At 64.8% G+C, this 22,251-nt stretch overlaps 1 protein-coding gene across 3 annotated transcripts in view; it reads right to left on the reverse strand.

Moving 5' to 3' along the window:
- The window catches only part of RXRA (retinoid X receptor alpha), a 100,432-nt gene extending 84,853 nt beyond the window's left edge, over positions 1 to 15,579 (reverse strand). Inside the window, exon 1 of one of the 3 annotated variants that reach the window (XM_059925964.1) lies at positions 15,472 to 15,579. In XM_059925964.1, coding sequence (XP_059781947.1) covers positions 15,472 to 15,499 — 28 coding nt within the window. In that variant the 5' untranslated portion in view covers positions 15,500 to 15,579. Of the gene's footprint in view, positions 1 to 13,424; positions 13,489 to 15,471 lie in introns of those variants that run through there. The other 2 variants (XM_059925962.1, XM_059925963.1) reach the window with 2 other exon arrangements.
- Between the last annotated feature and the right edge of the window lie 6,672 nt (positions 15,580 to 22,251).

Consider the following 22,251-nt stretch of genomic DNA (forward strand, 5'->3'; position numbering starts at 1 on the left):
TCTATGTGGCCTCGAGGATCTGCTGGGCCTCTGAACCCGGGCCTCACCTGCAAAGGGAGAGTGCAGTGGGCTGGGCACAGGCTGGCACCAGGCCACCTGGTGGACCGCAGCCCACCGGCCCTCCACCTGAACCCCAGCCCCACCCAGGCCTGGGAGCCACGGCGGGCCTGATCCCCAAGGTCAGGGCCCCCAACCGCCAAATGCCAACACAGGGCCCAGCCGTGCCCACGCAGGCAGGCGAGGGTCCCTTCACCCCAGGCCGGGTCGTAAGCCCTTGGGGAGACGCCCCCAACCTGGGGTTTCCACGTCCCCCGCAGCCAGCAGCACCCATCACAGGAAGACCTTGCGGGCCAGCCCCTCCAACACCCCCCCCACCCCGTCCCGGAGGCGGGCTTGGCCGACCCCTTGGCACAGCTGGTCCCTCAGAGGGTCGGGCCTGGGCCCGCAGTAGATACAGTCTGAATGAGGCCAAGCCCAGCCCTGCCCTCGGGGCACCCTGCCCAGCCAGTCAGAGGCAGAAACACTGAGTATTTATTTACCCTCATGTCCCTGGCCCACCCCACCCAGCAGATACACCCACACTGGTCACCCTTTCTCCTCTGTCATGAGGTTTCACCCCCAACCTCAACTTCCAGCGGAGAACCAGGGGAGAATGGGAGGAAACTGAGTCATGAGCTAGGGCACAGCCACTGCCACCACCCACTCCCCACGGCTGGTCCCAGGGGATGGAAAGGGGCCACCCTGCAGAACTCTATACCCGGGGAGAGAGTGAGCTCCCCGCCACCGAGGGTGTGCAAGCCACGCTGCTGAACCGGGGTCTTGCACACACACTTGGCTTCCCCAAGGCCCCAGGCCCGAGCCAGGAAGCCGGGTGTAGACTGGAGGGCGTGGGCCCATCTAACCCAGAGTTGCTAAAAAGAGCCAACGGGGAAGTAAAAATAGGAAATAAAAATAAAATTGCTCCAGCCAGCCCCGGTTGTTTGTGTAGGAAACACGGCATCTCCCGGCCCAGCAGGGCGGGCTCAGCTCTGGGCCCCTCCCGGACGAGGAATGTCTCTCCCCACATCCCCCCTCCTCCCAGGACTTCAGCTGTGCACCCTGGGCAGGAAGTGCCTCAGAGAGGGATCCCTGAGAGCCGCGTTCAAATCTCAGCTCTGCCACTCATCAGCTGTGGGACCCTGGGCAGGGAGCTGGGCCCCCTCCCAGGGCTGCAGACCCCCACCCTGCCCTGCCCGAGGCTCCGGCAACACCGGCCCACCACCCCTCTCTGCCAGGGTCCCCTCCGGGACCCTCCCCATCTGCACGCCGCTCTGCCCCGAGGTGGGCAGTCAGGAGATAAGAGCACCAGACTACCGTGAGGACCAGGCCTGGCCCTCTGTGGCCTGGCTCAGAGCTCAATTTCCTTATCACACAATTAGAGGAAGTCTTCCTTCTCATCCTTTCCTGCTGGTCCTTTCCAGGGCTGGCGTTAGGCTCATTCTCACTAAAGTGTGCACGACTGACCCTGGCTTCAAGACCGGCTCGTTCTCCCAGGGTGCAGAACCCCACAGAAGAGAAGGCACCCCAGCCAGAGGGCCAGGCTCCGGCTCACACATCCCACCACCTGCCCCGCGCCGCCCCTGGCAGGCAAGGACCCTCCACCACCCGCTTCGTTCAGGGAGGCACTTGCTGGATCAACGCTCATCGACTGGCCAAGTCTGCCGAGGGCGCCCGCCGAAAGGGCACGGGAGAGCTGCAGGCCGTTAGTGATGCAGCCCAAGCCCGGGCCCGGGGCAGTGGGACACGAGCCGCGGGCGAGCGCCCCCACCCACTGTGTCCCTCTTCAGAGGACCCTTGTCACTCCCGTGGCCCCTTCGGCCCCCACCACTGGGTCTGACATTCGTCTAACCCCTCGCCCAGGCCTGGGAACTGGGGTGAGCCCTTGGGGACCGGCTGGGGAGGTCTGGGGGTGACACGGCTGGTCTGATCCAGCACTGCTCGGCCCCAAACCCCCTCCCACGACAGCCCCAGGTCTTTCTGGAACATCTGCTCTCGGCCCTCCCAATCCTCCGGCCCTCAGGGAAAAACCCCAATTCCCGAGGGGTTCACTTGCCCCTCGGCCCCGCTGCTTCTCACAGGCTCGCACACGTGCACCCTGGCTCCAGAACCCGGCCACAGGAGTGACCCTGCCCAAGCTCTGCGCCCCACGTGGTTCTGGTTCCAAGTCCCCAAGGAGAGTCTAGGGAGGATGGGGTCCCTGAGGGCGGGGGGCAGCACATGCCACTCCCAGTCCTGGCCTTGCTGCCCAGCCCCCTCTGGCCCACAGACCCTCTGAGCTGGCCGGAGAGCCCAAGCTGGGGGTCCCACGGGTGAGAGCACAGGACAAAAGAGCAGACCCTGGGTCCTCTGGCCTCCAGGTCCTGGGGGCCAAGCCCGAGGTCAGGGACGCCAGCAGCCCACCCAACACAGGCGCGTGGGCCAGTGGCCACCAAGCACCGAGCGAGGAGTCCAGACAGCCAGGGATACGACGGGAGTGACGACAGTCATTTCAGAAACCAGGGAGGGGGTGCGTGTGTGCGTGTGCGTGTGCGTGTGCGTGCAGGGCCAGCCACCAAGAGGGGCTGAGGGTCAGCAGGGGAGGGAGGTCCGGGGCAGGCCATCTCCAGAGCCCTGGAGGGATTCCCTGAGACCCCCAGGTCCCTACGAGGCCCGTTCACTCCCCCAAGGCCATGATCTGCCTGCCCCCTCCCCTCGCCCAGGGGCCCGGGCAGAGCGCAAGGCCTGGCCTCGATGCAGGACGGACGTGACGGCCGAGGGGGTGGGGGGCCCTGGCCGCCCCTCCGATAACGAGCTCCACAGCTTATCAGCCACGTGCAGGACCAGCGCGGGCTCGGGAGCCTTCCCCTCCCCCCTCCGGGAGCCGGCCATGAGAGCGTCCCCGCTGCCCAACGCGGAGACACAATAACTGTCCACAAGCAGATAAGTCTCAGCAAAGAGGTGCGGGCAGGGCGGCTGCTGCAGCCGGAAGACGCACGTGGGGAGCACGCCTCTCCCGAGACCTGCAGCCAGCAAGGGCACCGGGAGCTGCGACCTTGCCCCGTGGCCCTGGGACTTGGGGTGGGGAGGGTGCCAGCCGGGGTCGGAGGGGCAGCACCTGGATTGGGGGGTGGTCAGCCTAGAACCAGAGGTGCCCGCGGTCCTGCAGCCAGATCGCACCCCGGCAGAGGAGGCCCTCTGAGCACCACGGCGTTTCCTTTTTATAAATCCCATCCCACGCCAGCCACGGGAGCCAGGAATAAGTCGGCAGGGATCCAACGCCCAGTGGCAGCCTGTCCCAGGCCGGCGGCTGTGCCCGCACGCCTGCCCACCCTTCCAGCCTGGGAGGGAGGCCCAGAGAGGCCTTGGACATCTCGGGCTGTGCTGTGCACTCTGCCTGCATCATCTCCCATACTCTCAGGCACCCAGGCTACCATAAGCCCCATCTACACCTGCGGAACTAAGCTGGGACCGCCAGCCAGGCCGTGGGAACCTAAGGCGCGTGCTCCAGACTGCCCAGCTGCCCGGGCCCAGGTGTCAGGCTGCATCCTACACCAAAGTCCTGATTGCCCCCCCAGACCTTCCTCTAGAGTCTTCCTCATTTGGTAAAAGGCGCATCACCCTTCCTGTGCTCAGGCCAAAGGCCCCAGACCACTTCTGCCTCATTACCACTCCCCTGCCCTGCCCTCTGCCCCCCCCCCCCTTCTCACACAGCAGCACAGCCTCCTACCAAGCACAGGCCAGACGCCACCCTCCCTGGCCCGGGACCCTCCAGTGGCTCCACCTCCCGGGGGCAGAGGTTCCATAGGCTTCTCTGCACTCTCTGATTCCATCTCTACCCTTTCCTCTCACTGGCTCGGCTCCAGCCACACAGGCAGATTCAAGGAACACTGAGTGGGAGGTCTCAGACGGACAACACTAACATGCGGATCTGAGGACGCAGAAACTGACTTCTCCCAGGCAAACTCCTATGCATCCCTCACAACCCAATTCAGACAGCCCAGCCCACTGAACACCAGGGCAAGCTGATAACCCCTTCTCCTGTGCCCGCCCTGCTTCCAGTAGTCCTCCCACCGCCACACTCACACTGTCCCCTCCCCAACAGTGAAAGCAGGCATGACCACACTTGTCAACCACGAGTGATCTACCCTGACACACATTATCAGCCCCACTTTGCAGATAAGAAAACTGAGGCCCAGAGAGGTTTAAAAACTCTGGCACAAGGTGACACAAGTGGTAGTGTGGCGGCAGTCCATCCCAGTCCCTATGACCCCAGGCACCACTCACCATCTTGGGGGCTTAGCCTCACTCAACGCTGCCTCCCCAGGGACCAGCAGGTCCAGGCGTCCGCAGACAGACAGCCAGTCAGACGGACAGAGGGATGAACAGACGGCTGGCAGGCGGGAGCTTTGCTCTGAACCTCTCGGCCAGGCTTTGATTTCTACCCTCTCGCCCCACCAGCCAAGTTTCAACAAGACGTACTCAGCAGCAGAGGAAGGAACCACGTCTCGACACAGGCAGTCATCTGGGTCTGAGGACCCCCCCATGCCGCATCCGGGCACTGAATCCAAGGGACACCCAGGTCCCGTCCAGCAGCAGGTGGCAGCTGCATCTAAAGCACACAGAGCAGAGAGGGTGGGAGGCTCAGCCCTGGACAGGGACACCCAGGGTTGGAACCCTGGCCTCAGGCTCCCCGAGGGCTTCCAGCTGCCAGCTGGGCCCAGGGATCCTCCAGGGCAGGGTCTCTGTCGATGGCGCCAGGCTCTCCCTGCTCCACGCCCAGGAATCAGCACCAGGGTAGACACACAGCAGGACTTCCCTCCCTTGAAAGTTGGGACGGACCCCCAGAAGAAGGGTGATTCAAACAATGATGCCTTTCAAAGTCACTTTGCAATGGGTGGGCTCCCCCCACAACGTTTCTGAAGTGGAGGGGGTGGGGGAGACATTTGCAGAAAGCACTAATTCAGTCAACAAACGCTTTCTGAGGCTGGTGCCGCGCCTGGTGCTATGCGCTCGGCAGCCAACTAGACCTGTGAGCCAAGCCCACTGATGGGCAGGGGCGCTCCGCGGTCTCAGGCCCCGCGGGGAAAGCGCCGCGCCCGACTGGCGGTGTCTGCCAAGGGTCCCGGCGTGGAGCGGCGGCATGTCAGCCCTGTACTTCCCACCTCCGACTCGGCCCAACATCCTTCCTTCCATTTCACAAATGAGGAAACCGAGATAAACAGGGAGGAAGTAACGTGCTCCAAGTCACAAAGTTCATGTGGCAGAGCCGGAAGGTTCAGGCCAGGGGCTCTGAGCGGGCCACCCATCCCCCGTCAGCAGTCTGCAGGGATCAGCCTCTTGGGGGCAGAGCCTGGCGCCCCGACCTTTGCCCAGGGAGACAGAACAGGGAAGGGGGAAGGCCCTGGCTCTCCTCCCTGCTGTCCGCACCCCTCCAGCTGGACCCAGGAAGGTGGCCACCAGCGCTGTCCCGCCCCGCCCCAGGCTGTGGCCCGCCTCGCCACCGTCTGAGCTCAGAGTAGCCTGGCACTCACTGCCCAAGGCTCCCACCTCCTAGCCCTCCTCCTGACCTTGATCCTGGGCAGAAAGTCCAGGCTCAGAGGTGGGGCGGGGGCAGCTCCGCCACCTCCTGTGGACTCTGGCCCCAGTAAGAGCCATTTTTCTCAATCCAGGCAAGGAGGGGGTGAATTGAGGAACCATCAGACAGCCCAGCACTCCTGCAGGAGGCTCCACGAGGTGGAGGCAGGGGCACTTCGAGGATGGACCAAAGGATGTGGGGACACACAGGCGGGTGGGGAAAGGACCCCCAGCAGCTCCACCCAGAGAGGGGCCCAACTCTGGCCACTGCCCCCAGGAGCCGGAGCTCCGAGCTGGGGTAAGAACACAAGGTGGGCCAGCGTGGGCCATGCTCCAGACCAGGACATCCCAGGGCCCGGGAAGCAGAGGGGACATCGGGTCCGCAGAAAACGGCTCGGGGGGCTGCCTGCCGCCAGGCTGGGGGTGGCCAGGTCGCAGCCAGGCCCACTCCCAGTCTTACCTCCCCCCAAGGTTAATCACTCCCAGAGCAGCTGACCACACCCCTCACGCTCACATGGGTCCTCACCAGCACAGACCGGTAACCAGCCAGCAAGGGGCCAGCCAGAGGAGCCTGGCAGCGCAGTCAGATCCTTCTGAAATCCTCCAGGGAGGGCCCTGACCCACTGCCCACCCAACAAACTCTTATTTACCCCGTAAAACCTAACTACAACATCACCTCCTCTTTGAAGCCTCCCTGACTTTCCCAGGCAGTTTACAGGTGGGGCAACTGAGACCCAGAAAGGTAAATTTGCCAGCCCAGGGCCACACGGCCCCCAGCTCAGAGCTGGCACTCATTCATCACACCAGCACGCTTCGAACACGAGAAAGCCAGAGAGCAGGGTGAGCGGTGCTTGATGCGGAGGGAGAGGCTGGAGGGTCACGTGACACTGAGCAGAGGCCCAAGCTCCACACCGGGGCAATGGGGGCCCGCGGAGAATTCCAGGTTGGGGATGTCAGGGCCCAAGGAGAGGAGGGGCCGGCCCGGCCTTGGGTGGTGGCTGGCATGACAGCACCTGCAGCTGCCCTGCCCCCACTCCGCCCAGCCCCCATCAGTAAGGTTACTCCCCCCCGACATGCTGCTTACCCCCAAACCGTCTCACCATAACACTCCCAGGTGAAAGCCAGAGCTGGACCCGGCGGGACTGACCATACTCCCCACCGCAGCCGACTTCCTAGCTCCCACAGCTCAGCTGCTGTCCCCTCAACGGGGAGGGCACAGAGCCACTTCCTGAGGAGGGGGTCCCCAGCTCTGCCACCCCAACTGCAAGGCCACCAGCTCAGGGGAACAGGGCCGAGGAAGGGAGGAGCAGAGGCCTCTGGCAGCCACAGGGCCCCAGGGAAACCGAGGCCCGCGGGGAGAAGGGACCTGCCCGGGCATGCAGCGAGCTGCTCAGAGAGCCAACTGGACCGTCCACCCCACCCCGGGCTGCAGCCCTGCAGGGGAGGGGCCCTCCTGCCCCCCGGAGGCGGGGGAGGGGTGACCACCAGCCTGCCCAGGTGGGGCAAGACAAGGGGGTTCAGGGGACACCCCAAGAGCTCAACCATACTGGCCTCTCCTGGGAGCAGCAGTGACAGCCTCTGCTGAGGGCACCCCAAAGCCGCTCCAGATGAAGCAAGGTCACGGGGGTACACAGCCAGGGCACCTTGGGCGCATCCTTCAAGCTCCCCGAGACTGAAGCCCTCATCCCCAAAATGTGGACACAACAGCCCCACCCCAGGGCCTGTCCACGTGGAGGGCACTCAGCCCAGGCCACCGCCCTGCCACCGCGGCCCAATGCCGCCCAACGCCTGGCCCGGCCTCTGAGGGCCAAACAGCCAGCAAGGTGGGTTCCCTGGACAGCAGGCCTGCATCTCCTGGAGAGCGGGGGCCGGGCTGGCCCGCCAGCCCCTCGCCAGGGTCCCAGGCGAATCCTCCACGGCTGGGGGGTGAGCTGCCACTGAAGGCGGTCGTGGGTCACCTCCACCCGACTCCTCAACCACGGGCGCTTTCCCGGACGGCTCGGAGCCCACCGTGAGCACTCTCTTGGCTGACCCTCCCGTGTCCCTACGAGGCTGCGTCGTCACCCCGCGTCCGAATGAGAAGCGGTGGAGCTGAACCCAGGTAGCCCGGCACCCAGTCCAGAACTGAGCCCACCACCCCGCACTCCACTCGGCCGGCTCACAGGCGACAGACCGCGCACAGCCTGGCTGGCTCTGGCCGGGAAAAGCACTCAGGCTTCCGGAGGACACGGCCCCGCAGACGGGAGGGAGGGGACCGGGACAGGGACCTCCAGGTAGGGGCTCGGGGCCAGCCGCCCGACGACACCTGCTCCAGAGGGCTGGGCAGAGAGCCTGTGAGCGCAGCGACTCCGGCCACCTGGGCTGTCACCACCTGACCTCTGCCCGGGGCCAGTGCGGACACTTAAGCTAAATTGGTCAATTACGGGATACTTAGATCCCTCCCCGGGGCACCCCAGCCTTCCTCGGTTCTGGGCGGCAGCACCAGGAAGCCAGTTGAATCAGTAACCTCATTACAGCCCAGCGGCCGCACCGGGGCCGGCTTTGAACTCCGCGGGGTTTATCCATGACCACTGCAGGATTTACACACGGCTGGCCCGGGCCCAACTCGCTCTCCCCTCCCTCTCCTCCCCTCCGCGCAGGAGGCTCCAGACTCAGGACGGCCGCGGCCTCTGCTGAGACCCATCACCACCGGCCCCGAACCCTGGGCACAGCCAGGGGAACCGAGTCACGGCGAGACACCACTGTTGCTCAGATGAGCCCGTGGAGGCGCAGGGGGGCCGGGGCCAGGCTCTGGGTCACCGGGAAGCAGACCAAGGGCTCCTCTTTGTGTCCCCAGCCCCAACTGACGGTGCTCCCCACACCTGTCTCAGGAACTCAGAGCCAAGGGCCAGCCGTGAACATCTCACGAGGAGGAACCCCAGGGCAACAACTCACACCGAGGCCCTCAGTGGCTCCAGCCCCACGAGGGCCCCCCAACATCCCATTTCCCAGCCCCAAGGACAGTCCCCACCTTGGTCCTCGAGTCCTTGCTCTGACCCCAGGAGGCCCGGTCGCCCTGCCCCGGCACAGACAGCCCGTCCCCCAACTTCGGTGCTCCGGGCCCGACACGTCCTTCCAGGACTGGGCTCAGCCCTCTTGACTTCCAGACTGTTCAATCACCTTTCCCAGAGATCCCAGGCCCCCTAGCTGAAGCCACTAGCGCCCCAGGCCCTGGAACGTCTCGGTTGATGTGATGGGGGGCCCATGGGGTGGAGAGCACGTCCCCAAGGACAGGCCAAGGGCCCACGGGCCAGGAAGGGAGAAGGGGAGAGGAGAAGAGCCAGGGCCGGGCAGGAGTTGGGGGGTGGGGGGCGTCCTCTCCCAACCCCGTGCTCAGGGAGGTGAAGATCTCCAACCCAGTGGCCCAGCCTGACCACCCCCCCCAGGAAGCCACTTGGGGTCCCCGCCCCCAGTGCAGGCCGCTGTGCTGAGAGTCCCAGCCAGAGCCCACTCACAGGGGCACCTACCCTGTCGGGCTCCAAGCCCACCTCGGACCCTTCTCCTCCAGCCCACCCTCTGCACACAGCTGGAGGCCTAATTCCGACCCCAGGGCCCCGGGGCCCCTCCTGGTCACCGTGTCAACCAGCCAGCTCTCACACAACACCGCCTCTCCCAGCTCCGGCCCCACGGGCCGCTGGGCCCTGTCTCAGCTGACCCTGCCCCCCGGAGCGCCCCTCCCCCGGACCCGCCGCAACCCTGCCTCTGCTTCAGAGTCCTCGCCAGAACCGGCTCCGACAGGAAGCCCGGCCGCCCTCCCGCTCACAGCCAGCTCCGCGGGGCAGCAGGACCCGGCCGGCGCCCGGCAGGTGCTCCCCGGGCGCCGTGGGGACTGAAGCCAGCCAGCAGGCCCGAGTCCTTCTAAGGAAAAGCTCATTGAGACTTTATTAGAATCAGCCGGGAAGGCCAGGCGCGTGTGCGCGTCCGTGCACGCGTGTTTGTGCGCGCGCGCGCTCGTGGGAGTGGGTGCGTGAGGGCCCGTGCGCGCGTGTGCACGTGTGTTCGTACGTGCGCGTGTGTTCACAGCTGTGCACCTGTGTGCACGTTGCGCGTGTACGCGTGGAGGCCTGCAGTCACGTGCACGTACATGCGTGTGCGCTGCCGGCGGGGAACGCAGAGATAAGCGAGGCCCTGCCCCGCCCTGGGGACCAGCTGTGGCTGTCCTCGCCCAGCACCTCCACCAGGTCCCTCAGGAATTTGCTGCCAGACAGCTCTGCCCTGGCGGGGACTGGGACCCCAGGCCACGGGGGTCTTGAGGCTGCGCCTCTAGCTGTCACCCAGCCCGTGGTTTTCCAGTCTATCGACCCTGCCCCACCCCCAGCCGGGGACAACCCCGGAGGAGGTTCGGGGTCTCTACTCCCCAGAGGGCCTTCGAGGGGTGAACGGGGACAGAACGGGGACAGACGGGGACAGTGAGCGTCAACCTCCACCACGTCTCCCAGAACAAAACGTTCACTCACCTGAGGGCCCGACATGCATAACAAGGCTCGCAGGGAGCCAGGACGGGGCACAGACCCAGGTCCCGCCAGGAGAGTGGCTTCTGAAGATGCCACCTGAGGATCAGGAGGTCGGGGGACAGCGGCGCCCCACCCCAGGGACTGGTCCTGGCCCAGCTGGTGCTCAGGCCCCGCGACTGGGAAACCAAGGTGCTGAGAAAAAGCAGGCAGAACCGTCCAGAGGCGCAGCACGGCACAAAGACTGCGACGGACCTCACATTTCCGTGGGCCCCGCGAGGCTGTCACGAGGTCCTAGAAACCGAGGCCCAGGGACACAGCAGGCGCCCAGTGAACGGAGCCATCATGTCCTCGGATGGACGGCACAGTGCCCCGGACACGTCAGAAGAGATTTAGAGACGTGGGACAGACGTGGGCCAAGGAGGCCCATCTGGCTTCTGGAGACCAAGGAAATGTGTCCCTGAGCGGCCGCCTCGTTCACTTGCTTCACTCACGCAGGGACGCGGGTCCCAGGGACGAGAGGACACACAGACGTAGGGACACAGGACAGACAGCACCAGGCACAGCGCAGGCAGGGCCCGGCTGCAGGGCCTAGAGCGAGCGCACGGCTCCAGCCGCGTGAGTGTGCACACACCGGGGCCGCCATGCGCGTGTGTGTCCCCACTCTCCCCTGCGTCGGCCCGGGCCAATTTTATTTAGCTGTTTTCTGCTCCATCAGGCTCATTCGGCTGCTGAGCTAGACGATTGCTTTGTAACCCTAGGGTGCAATTTCTCCGTCTGTGAAGCACTGGGGCACGACTGCTCGGAACATCCCGCACCAGGCTCGGTGGGCGTGCAAGCGAGGCCCTCGCCCCACCACCTCCTGCGGGCCTCGGGGAGGGTGCACAGAGCAGGGACCCAGCAGGGCTGAGGGCGCCCAGACCAGGGGCCACGTCGGTGCTCGCTCAGCGTGGGAGACGGGGCCGGGGGCAGCCCTCCTCTCCAGCGTGGGTCCCGCAGCCTTGACAGCAGCAGCCATGCCTCTGCTCTGTGGTCCTGTTTCAGTCTAACACTCGAGAACCGGGCCCCACGCTGATGCAGGCAGGGGACACCGGGAGGCTCTGGCCACAGGCCTTGCCTTTGAAGAAGGGCCGTCAGGTAGACACGCCCCCGAAGTAAGATGGGCTGCCTTTCCGCCAGCACCGTAGAAAGGCCGACACACGTGTCCATTCTACAGATGGACAGTTAAGGCTCAGAGAGGCCGGCAGGCAGGCCACACACACAGGCAGCAGGGACAGAGGACCCGGTCCCCAGTGGCCTGACCACCAGCCCACAAGAGGACACAGTCCCCCAGGAAGGTGCAGCTCCCAGGGACCCCCCCCACCCCCTCCCCGGGAATGGCCGGGTCATTCGAGAGAGAGCAGGTAGGGGGGGCAAGTGACAAAGGGGCCTGAGGAGGAGAGGAAGGGAGAGTGAAGATGGAACGGCTCCTTGGAAAACGTAAGCAGTGCAGGCAGGGCAGGGGAGGGGGCCGGCCCTCTCCCCGCACCTTCCACAGCATCCAGGAAACAGACCTGCACGGTGCACGTCAGGGCAAAGGTACTGAAGGTGATCCCCAAGTGGACACCAACCTCACCAGCCACCCAGGCTCTCAAGGGCCGGCACCCCTGCCCATCCCTAACCCTGCCTGCAGTCAGTTCCCATAGGAACAGACCAGTCGATGGGACACCTCAAGGCCCTGGCCACCAGAGCCAGCTACCAAAAACAAATTCTGGCAAACTAGGAATGGGTGGAAAAGCGAAGGAGGATCAGGTCTTGTCCTGAGCCAGCTCAGTGGCCTCTGCTCTTGTCCTACGGACAGCAGCTGAGTCGGGCCCAGGGGCCCTCTTCTCCTAGAGGACGGGCCTTACTCGAGACCACCGCCTACCGTGGGAATACACCAACTGTGGAGAGAGCCCGGGCAAGCCAAGAAAATGAAACTCCGGAGGCAGCTTCCACTGGCTCTGGGCAGGCGTTTGGGGCCTTCCCCCCGACCCCACACCACCTCCTGTGCAGCCCAAGTCTGTCCCCCTGTGACTCACCGAGCGGCCCCTCTCCTGATGCCAGAGCCCGTGGTACCCACACCCAGCCCCATTCTGTACCACACAGTAATCCCACCACCAGCCCCCAGGACGGGAGACAAGGACCACCAACCGAAACCCGCCCACAGAGGGGGTGGGGCAGGGGCCGGGGGGAAGGCAGGCAGAGGGCCTCCTGGAGGAGGCCCAGCTCCCCGCAGGCCCGGAAGGACAGGCGCAGCTGGAAGAGCCGGTGGAGCTGGGATCAGGCCCCCAGCAGCTGCCCCGGGGCGAGCAGGGCTGCCCGCTCAACTCCGCCAAACCCCAGCTCAGCGCTGCCCGCCCGCCCTCCGTGGCTCCCCCTGGGGGTCCCCAGCTCGCCCCACCCAGGTGCGGGCAGAGTGGGTCAGGGCGACACGCTGGGCCCAGGCACATCAGACAGGCAACCGACCCCAGGCAAGGATGCAGGCTAGCAAGGCCACGGCCACGGCCACACCCATCTGAGGGCTGTTTTTCTCACCCTGACACTTCCCCCGTCAACAAACAGAGCCCCCTCCAGAGTTTACCAAAACAAACGCCCCAACAGTCAGCAGTGCCCGGGCCAAGACAGGACTGCCTCGCAGGCCGGACTCCAAGCCCAGCCTCCAAGCCCAGCCTCCAGGCCCAGCCTCCAGAGAGTCACATGACCCTGTTATTTCGGGAGGCCCCGGAATGTGCTCTATTTTGGGTCCCAAGGGCTCTGATGTTACCAGATGTCCCTTACCAGGGCTCCAAGCTCTCCCAGGTCTCCAAGAGCTGCCCAGAGGGTGACCAGTGGACCTCCTGCTCTGCTACTGCCCCCCACCCACCCTTCCCCGGGCAAATGGGCTACTAGCAGCCAGGGGTCTGGGGTCTGAGACCCTGGGACACTGCGGACTCAGCATTCCAGTCCCACTGTCCGGCCTGATGCCAGCGCAGGTCTCCCCCCGATGGGCACGGGCACTGGTCCACCCTGGGCAGCAGCAGCAGTGGCAGGAAGCAGGGGCTGCCTTGGGCAAGTTCCTTGGCCTCCAGATCTGTACCTTGGGTTCATCCCCGCCCCGCCACCACTGGGAAGCTCAGCCGCTGGGGAGACTCCCGGGCGGGTGACAGCAAGTACCCAAGCCCACCGAGCCCCAGGCGATGGGTGCTGGAAGGAGCAGGCCCTCTGCCCAAGGCCCTGAAAGTGACCGGACAACCATAAGGGGCAACGCCACCTGCCCAGCAGCTCCAGGTCCGCCCTGGGTCGCCAGCCGCGCCTGGACAAGCCGGGCCTCCTGACACTCACCCCCAACGAGGGATTAGGCCATGTTGACAAAAGGGCTTAGGCAAGTAGCCGCTTAAATGGACCTTCAACTCCACTGGACTTCAGAGCTGGTCACAAGCTTAGAAAAAAATAAAGTGTAATCAGAGCCCAGAGCTCTCCACTCAGGCCCGGGGCATGGGCTGCCTGGGAGGCCACAGGCTGAGTCAAGGAGAGGAGCTCCCCCAGCCAGCCTACTTGCAGCAGGGGGGGCGGCGGGGGGGGGAAGGGGGGGAAGGGGGGGGAGGAACACGACACCTACCCAGGTTCCTGGGGCGCGACCTTTCCTCTTGACGGGGACTGCAGCACAGCAACCCTACAGCCTGGGCCCTATGTGTGCTGACTCCCAGGACCCTCCCAGGATGTCAGGGACCGGGACCTGTCCCGCTCCAAGTACCCAGCCATGGCCCTGCCTCATCGCGGGGGCCAGGAGGGGAGCAAAGGCAGAGCTGAGCATTCTTGTTCCAGAGGGATGCTCTGTGTGTGTGTATGTGCACACACGTGTGCAAAGCTTTAACGGGGGACAGGAGAGGCCGTCGGCCTACACGGGGCCCCGCCAGGCCCACGCCAGGCCCGGCAGTGGCAAGTCAAACAACTCAGCTTTCAATCCTGCTCCACACACACGGTCACCACGGGCTGGGGGCTCAAATCCAAAATCCATCACTTTGTAGCCTGTGGCTTCAGTCTCTCTCAACCAGGTTTCTCATCTGCAAAATGGGCATGAGCGCCCACCCTGGGGGCTCTGGGGAGGAAGGAGGGTGCTCAGCCTGGTGCCTGCGGAGGTCTTCGCTGTACAGAGCAGGGAAGGAGTCTTCTTAGGTTTGACAAACTCGGAACCCTGCCCCAGTCACCCTGCCATATGCCCCTCTGTGAGCCGGCGCCGAGGGCTCAAGACCCTCGCCCACACATCCCGGGGAGGGGGGCCAGCTCCACGCGGCTCCCCTCCACCTCCCCATCTCACCAAACGTCTCTGCAGCTGTGCTGAGTTCTGGCCGCCAACCCGGTGGCCAAACTGCACCCCGGGCTGCAGGAGGGTGGGCAGGCAGGAGGGGCAATAGACCGCGGGTTTCATTCATAATCAGCTGCTTTAATTTCCATTCAGCACAAATCCTTCACCCAGCCTGACAGCCTAGCTGCCGGCCCCACCACCAAATTAATATCTTTCCCGGGCTCATTTATAAAGTCTCCCCACCCCCTCCCCCCTTCCCGGCCTCTCACTGGCTCCCAAACCCTACGGAGGACGATGGCTCGGGGCACCTGGCCATGCCCCCTCCTCCTCCTCCTCCTCCGTGGGTCCAGGCCTTGAGCTGGAGAGCAGTCCGGGGCAGGGAAGCCACTGGGTGGGATGGCAGTGGGAGGACAGGAAAACCGGCCCTCCGTGCCTCTAGGGTGTCCACCCCAAGTGCAGGGCCAGCTCCAGAGAACGCCCGGAGAACACTCTGGTGCGCCAGAGTGAGGGGCCCCATTTCTGGAATGGGGCCTCCCCAGGTTTGATGTTCCCGGTCTTACGGCCCCTTGGCGACCCTGCCCACCCGCGCCCGGGCTGCTCTGGGGGAGGAGGAGTCCGGAGTGTTCCAGGGCCGGCGGCCTGCTGGACTCGGCAGCCCAGGCGGCGGCGCAGAGGCCGTCCCGATGCCAGGGCGGCCGAAGGCTAGGAGCGCACAAGTTGCGCCGCCCCGCTGGAGATGGGCGCCCGGGCGGGGGTCGCGGGCCGCTGCCAGGAGGGGCCAGGAGCCCCCCCCCTTCCAGCCGACCGGCCGCCCCTCCGGCCCCGCCGCCCGCCCGCTGCCCACTCCCGCTCCGCCACCAAGTCGGCGGCCCGGCGCGGGCCGGGGGCCGCCAGCCGCCCTCGCCCCCTCCCCGCCCGGCCGGCCCGGGTAAAAGTTGCCCGGCCCACCCGCTCCCGCCCGGCGCCCCAACTCCGCGCGGGCCGGCGGGGGGCGCGGGGCCGGGCGGGGCTGGCCGGGGCCCCCGCGCGCGCCGTGAACGCGCCCCGCCGCCGCCGCCCCCGCCGCCGCCCGCGATCACTCACCGAGCGGCAGGAAATGTTTGGTGTCCATGTCTGCGGCGACCTCGCGGCGGGAGGCGGGCGAGCGCGGCGGCCCCCGGCGCGGCCGGCCGGGCCCGGGCGGCGGGAGCCGGCGGCGGCGGCGGCGGCGGCGGCGCGCGGAGGCCGCGGCGCGGCGAGTTGTTGCAAAAGTCGCCCAACAATGTAAACTACTTGTGCTGCGCGCCGCCGCCGCGCGCCCGCGCCCGCGCCCCCGCCGCGCGCGCCCGCGCCCCGCTCCGACCGCTGCGGCGCCGGCGGGGGGGCGACGGGGGGCCCGCGACGGGCGCGGACTCGGCGCAGCGCCGCCGCCCGCCCGGCCTGCGCGCCCGCCCAGCCCCGCCCGCCCGGAGCGCACCCCCCGCCGGTCCCCTCGCCCGCCCGGTGCGCACCGCCCCCTCCGCTCCCCCCCCCCTCCGCAGCCCGGAGCGCGCCCCCCGCCCCCCGCGCGCCGCCCGCCCAGCCGCGGAGTTGCGAGCTAGCGAGCGAGCGCGGTGCAAACTTGCAAGTTTCCCTCCACCAGGGGTTCCCCGGAGCCGCGCGGGGGTGGCGGGGGAGGGGGCGGGGGCGCAGGGGCGGGGGGGGGGGGCGGGGCGGGAGCAGTATTCCCTCCCCGGCCTGCCCCAAAAAAAACCACCCGGCGGAGCAGGCGGAGAGCCTGGCTGGAGCGCCCGGCACGGCCGGGCCATTGTCTGGGCGGCCACACAAAGCGGCCGGCGGCGCTGTGCGCCGACCCTGGCCGGCACGTGGGGAAACTGAGGCTCCGAGTGGCCGTGAGTCCCGACGCGGGAGCACAGGCTCGGCTCCGTCATCTGGGGAGTGTTTTATTTTCTGGAGCCCCCAGTCCGCCCCCGACTTTCACACTCAGGGCAATCGCAGAGATCGAAGGGCACCCCGGCCCCGCCCCCACGGACCGACCGCTGGCCCACCGGGAAGGAGGGGCTCCCGCTTCTGCTGCACTGTGGCCCTGGCTTCTGGGAGCCCTCTTTAAAGGCACCAGGCTGGGGACCAGCTGACCAGAGTTGGGTGCTGATTTAGTGGCCGGTGGCTATTTTTACGCCTTGGACAGTTCTCTGCCCTGGCTTTTAAATTCATGACTTGTTTGTTTAAAAGCGAAAGGAAGGACGCTTGTCCCGACCGCTCGGGCTGCTGGAGTTGGGGCTTCGGTATGAGTTACCTGCGCGGAGCCGAGCCTCCTGAGTAGGCGCAGGCCAGGCGCTGCCGTGCCGTCCCTGTGTCCGGCTGCCCAGCGCTGCGCCGCCCTCCTCACAGCCCCCTGCTAGACCCGTATTCCCAATGGTGACCCAGGCTCGTTGGGGTGGGGGGTGGAGGCAGAGGGGCTTACCAAGGTCACACAGGCTGCACGTGGTGGCCCCCGGGCCAGGGGGCACTGATAGGGAGGTGATGACTGTGGATGGCCGTCACCGCTGCCCAGGGACAACCACAGCCCTTCACAAGAGAGGGGGTCCTACTGCCTGGTGCACCACTGTCACCTGTGTGACCTCAAGCCAGCCTCACCACCCTTCTGGGCTTTAGTTTCCCCTCTGTGGAATGGGGGAGCAACGAGACCACCTCCCACTGGACAGCCAGGAGCTGGATCCCACCAAGGCCATTGAGACCCTTCCAGGAGGGAGGCCCTCGGGTCACTTGGAGCATCCTGAGGCGGGGCGCTGTGGGACAAGTGCTGGTTGGGGAGCCCTTCCTCCCCCAGCACAGGCCACGGCCCAGGCTTGTCCTGTCCCCCGGCCTCTGCTTGATCCGTGCCCCATCCCCTCACGGAGAAAGCCCCGTCTTTGCTGGCTCCTGGGCCGCCGACCCATCTGCCCCTCCCTCCAGCATCAGCCTGTGTAAGTGTGGTCCTCATCTACTGTCATCACAACAAACGCACTCCCCCCTTCCCCCAGCACAGCCACCCGCTTCTACAACTGATTTCCTCCTGCCAGGGCTGGGGGCGGGCAAGCACCCAGGGAAAGGATGAGAAGGAGCAAACACGGGTGCTGACACGTCTGGGGTGCGTGCCGTGTGCCAGCCCCAGTTCTCAGGCCTGTCTCCGTCACCTCTGGCGTGGCCCTAGCCACGTACAGCGTCAGTGGCCCATCTGAACCCCATCCTCCCGGCCTGTCCTCCTGACCCACGTCAGACCTCGCCACTCCTGCCGGAGAAGAGGCCAGATGCCCTCGCCACTCGGGGGCCCCACTGGGCACGAGGAGGAGAGCTCCAACAGCCCATGGGCAGGGGGCACTGCTAGCCCACCCGACTGATGAGGACAGCAAGGCCGGGAGAGGTGACACGACGGAACAGGTCACACTGCAGTGAGGACGAAGGCAGCGTTTGAACCCAAGGCCTGTCCTTGGAACCTCTGGGCCACTGAGGGTGTGAGCCTGCACGGGCCCCCTGCCCCCCCAGTGACCTGCGGTGCAGCTCTGCCTTCCTGTCACATCCCGTGTGGACAGCCCATCCGTGCTCTGCTGGATGAGGACGGGTGGGGGGTGCGTCCACTGCCGTGGATCAGTCGTTCATTCAACAAACATCTCCTGAGCCCTTACCAAGGGGCCAGACCCTGTGCCCAGGGTACTCATGTGGAGGTGTGGTCCCGGATGAACAGGCAAGGGCTGATCCCAGCTCTGCCTCTTACCATCCGTGTGGCCTGGCCAGGTCACTCCCTTCCCTGTGCCTCAGTCTCCTTATCTGTAAAGTGGGCATGGCCACCCCCTCCCGCTGAGTCATGGAGATGACTAAACAAGGTAACGCAGGGAGAGTCTGGGCCCAGGGAGTTTCGTGATAGTTAGTGCCACTACTGTTATCGCTATTATTATAAGACGGTGAATTAGGCCCTTTGGCAGCCCCGGCCCAGGGGGGAAATAAGACACATCCACCCTCCCCCAGCCCCTTCCCCCTTGCCCTGGAAAACTCGAGACTCCCTTTGGAACTGTTGGCACTTGGAGCCAGGGAGACACACACAGGCAAGTTTCCATATGGGTTCCTCACGCCGGGCAAGGCACAAGCACCCAGATTGCCGAGGATGCAAGAGGGGCGTCTGTTCCTAAGAGAGACCTACGAAGGTGTCACGGAGCCCCAGCCTCGCCCAGGGCTCCAGGAGACCGCGTGGACAGTGAAGGGAGCCTGGGGTCCAGAGCCACGCAGAACTGGCTCCAATCCATCCTCAGTGCCTACAGATGCCGAGCTGCTCTCAGCCTCCCCTTCCCATCTGCAGGGGTTCGGGAGTGGCAGGGGGCAGGGGTGTTCCAGGAGTCGGCTGGCTCGGAATGGGGAGGGGAGCCGGCTGCGGAGGGGGGCAAACACCCGGGCTCCTTGATGGAAAATGTGTGCGCTGCTTGTTATTTCTATTTCTCACTCCCCCCTCGAGCTGGGGCGCCTTGGTGCAAATGATCCCACAGGACACCGCCCGGGACAGTGGCTGCCCCATTTGGAGTAGCCAGGTCCGAGCTAACCATGGAAAAAACCACCCCCAGCCTTCCTGCCATGTGCTCCTGCAGCCAAAAATATTTTTATAGTAATATCCATCTATTTACAACCTGGGATCTGAGAGGGTTTTGTTTTTTGTTTGGGGCTTTTTAATCCCCTCCCGAAGGATGCTTTTTAAGGTACTTTGGTTTAGTCCATGCGCCTGTCTCAGCTCAGTCTTGTAAACGGTCTCTGGAATCACTTGGTGAATAATATTTTTAAAGGCCGGTGTCTGCCAGGCTGGGGCCCCCAAGGCTGGCATCTGGGTGGACGGCTCCCAGCAGTTCCTGGGGCACCAAGGGGCACCTCGGCTGCTTCCGGTTTCTTCACCCAAGGGAGGGTCCGTGTGATCCCAAGCTGGCAACCAGCAGGATCTCGCAGGGGGTTGGGGCCTTTGGCCCCCATCGGGCAGGGCAGGGGCTTAGGCACTCCAGCCTGTCCCAAAGTCCCCCAGCCCGGAGGGCACTTTCTCACCGTCTCTGTGGCTCCTTTGGGGGCAACAGTCTCTGTCTCTGGTGACAGATGACTCAAGCTAGGAGGTGGGGATGAAGACCACAGAGGCAAGGGCTCACCTGAGTTCACATGGCGAGACAGACGGAGCTGCCCTGAGTCCTGCCCTGTCTCTCCATCGTGTGGGGGAGTGCGGGAAAGCTACGTGTCCATCCTCAGCCTCTAGTCTGTCCTGCTTAGTATGGAGAAGAGAAGGGATTGGCGGGGGAGGGGGGGGGCGGAAAGGCAGTGGAGGAGAGGACGCCTTCTGTGAAATGTCTGCTCCCATCTACAGGCAGCTGCCAGCCCTGAAGGACAGCCGGCCCCATACACCCAGACCAGAGCAGGCCAGAGAAAGGTTAGGCTCTGTTTCAATGAGATGCACTGAAGGCAGGCAGCTTACCTCCATCGTGTGGGAGCCTCTTTCCAAACCTCTGGAAGCTGAAAGGCAGTTTGGGCAAACCAGTTCATGTGAGACAGGCCTAAGGGGAGAGGGGCTGCTGTGTGGGGAAAGACCGGGATTTCGGGGCAGCTCCAGGCAAGAGCTGGTGGGATCCTTCCAGGGGCCTCCAACAAGATGCTCCCTCCAAACCCCAAGGCCACTTGGAAGGAGTCACAGATGACGGGGGAGGGGGGAAAGGAGGAGTGGAAGGCAGCTCCGGGGGTTAGAGTGTGCCAGGTGGTCCAGAGGGTTCCGAGCCAGCAGAGGAAGACACTGGTGTTTCCTGGGACCTCTTGGTGCCAGGTCTGCCACACACTGCCAGGCACCCTCTCCGCCAACTCCACCCCAGCCCTGCAGACAGATTCCTGCTTCCCCATTTCACAGATGGTGATACTGAGGCAGAGGGGAGCAGTGACTGGCTCCAGGTCATGCAGCGGCTCCAGCACCGAAGTCAACAGATTCACAATAGAGGTTGATGGTCAGACCCCCTTAGGACAACCACCCACCTCAGCCTCTTGCCTTCACAGTGAACTGCCCCACCTCCCTGCTTCTCACTGGTGTGTGGATGGTAAGACCCGAGTCCAGAGAGAAGGGCCAGGCAGCCGACTTGGAAAACTGGGTGCTAGGGTGGGTACCAGGAGGAGGAAGCCTCACCCGGCTCACCCACCAGTTCTCACATGGCCCTCTCTGAACCGCAGTCTCTTCTTCTATAAAATGGAAGAAAATAGCCAGCTAATCGTGGAGCCTTTTTTATATGAAATGAGAACATATCAACAGGGACATCAATGTTGACATATCCCAGGAGCTCAGGAGAAGGGCTCAGGCCAAGAGTCCCAGGCTGGGGTGCCGATCCCATCCTGGGCCTGGCTCTGAAGATGGCATGCCCCTCTCCAGACACCGCAAGAAGATAATGTGTTTTACCGGGAGCATTCATTATCGACAATTGCTACATAAATCTCTCTCTGTACACATACACGTACATAAGAGGTGGATAAATATGCAGGGCAGAGCCGCTGTGTGCAATCTCACTGATGTAGTCAACTTGCCCCCAGAAAGATAACGGGAAATGATTCATAATATTTATTTGGCAGACATGATATGAACCGTAATAGCCTGTTGGGATTAAAAATATCCGTACGTCTCTGTCATCCACCAATGTGGTTTAAATATTGTGTATGCGGCCACTGCGGCAATAGGGAGATGGGAGCGGATATTGACAGCAGCCGTGAAGAGGAGTCGTTGCGCGTTGAGGAATGGGAAAGTAGCGGAGGAGTTTGCCCCGCGCTCCTTGGGCTTGCGTCGAGAGAAACCTTCCCTGAAAACATGGGTCCGCCACCCCCAGACCGCCCGCCAGCGGGGCAAGGGTTGCCCGGCACACGCTGTTCTGCAGCCCTCGGCCAGCAGCGTCCCAGGAGGGCCTGGCCTGACTCCAGGCTGCAGCTCGGGGTCCAATGAAGCTGCCACCCCCGCAGAGGAGGCCCCAGAAGGCCCAGGCCCCACCCTCGCTGGCCGGAGACCCCTGCCTGATGGGCCCGTCCTCAGCCTCCGTCCACCCAGTGTAGAGCAGAGCCCTGGCGCCGCCCCCATCCACCCCCATCAGGTCACTCCCAGCTTAGAAACCCTTTCCTGCTCCCCATCCCCCTCGGGATAAAGTCCAAGCTCCTAAGAAAACCAGCCAGGCCCGCCCTCCCTCCCCTCCCCCCTGCCCCCCACCGAGTCATCTCCCTCCTGCCAGCGCCCAGCCTGCCCACAGGCCGCCCCCATCCCGGGCCAACTGCAGCTCTGACCGTCGTCCACACCGGCCACTCTGCATTCCACTGGAAGGTCCAGCCCCAAAGCGGCCCCTGTGGGCAGGCGGCCGACCGCCCCCGACACACGCCCCCGAGCCTGGCTGGGCCTTCTCTGTGCCCCACGACAGCCCGCACCCTCTCTGTCCCTCCGTGAGGTCCGTTTCCTTGACATTCCCACCGGCCTGCAAGCTGCAAGCTCGCTGAGGCTGGGGACCTGGGGATGGGACCACCGGCTCTCCGTTTCCCTACCCGGCACATCATCGTGGGAGCTCAAACTATTCACAGAGGGAGGGAGGGGAGGACGGAGGGTGCTGTTTTCAGGGGCCAGGCCTCTACCATCACGGCAGTGGCTCCTCCGCAAGCCTGGGGGTGGGCTCTCAGGACCCCTGTTTACATCTCGGTCCTTCTGCACTTAGCAAAACCACCTTTCCCTCCCAGGGCCTCGGTTTACCCATCAGTACAATGAGTCTCCGGCCCCTGGGTCGGGCATGTACCCTGAGCAAGGCTTTGAGGGTTTGCTTTGGGAAGAACCCAAAGACTTAGCGCTGAAAAATCTCCAGAGGGGTTTTTAACCCTCTC

The sequence above is a fragment of the Balaenoptera ricei genome, chromosome 6 (genome assembly GCF_028023285.1).
Source record: "Balaenoptera ricei isolate mBalRic1 chromosome 6, mBalRic1.hap2, whole genome shotgun sequence".
Taxonomy (NCBI): Eukaryota; Metazoa; Chordata; class Mammalia; order Artiodactyla; family Balaenopteridae; genus Balaenoptera; species Balaenoptera ricei.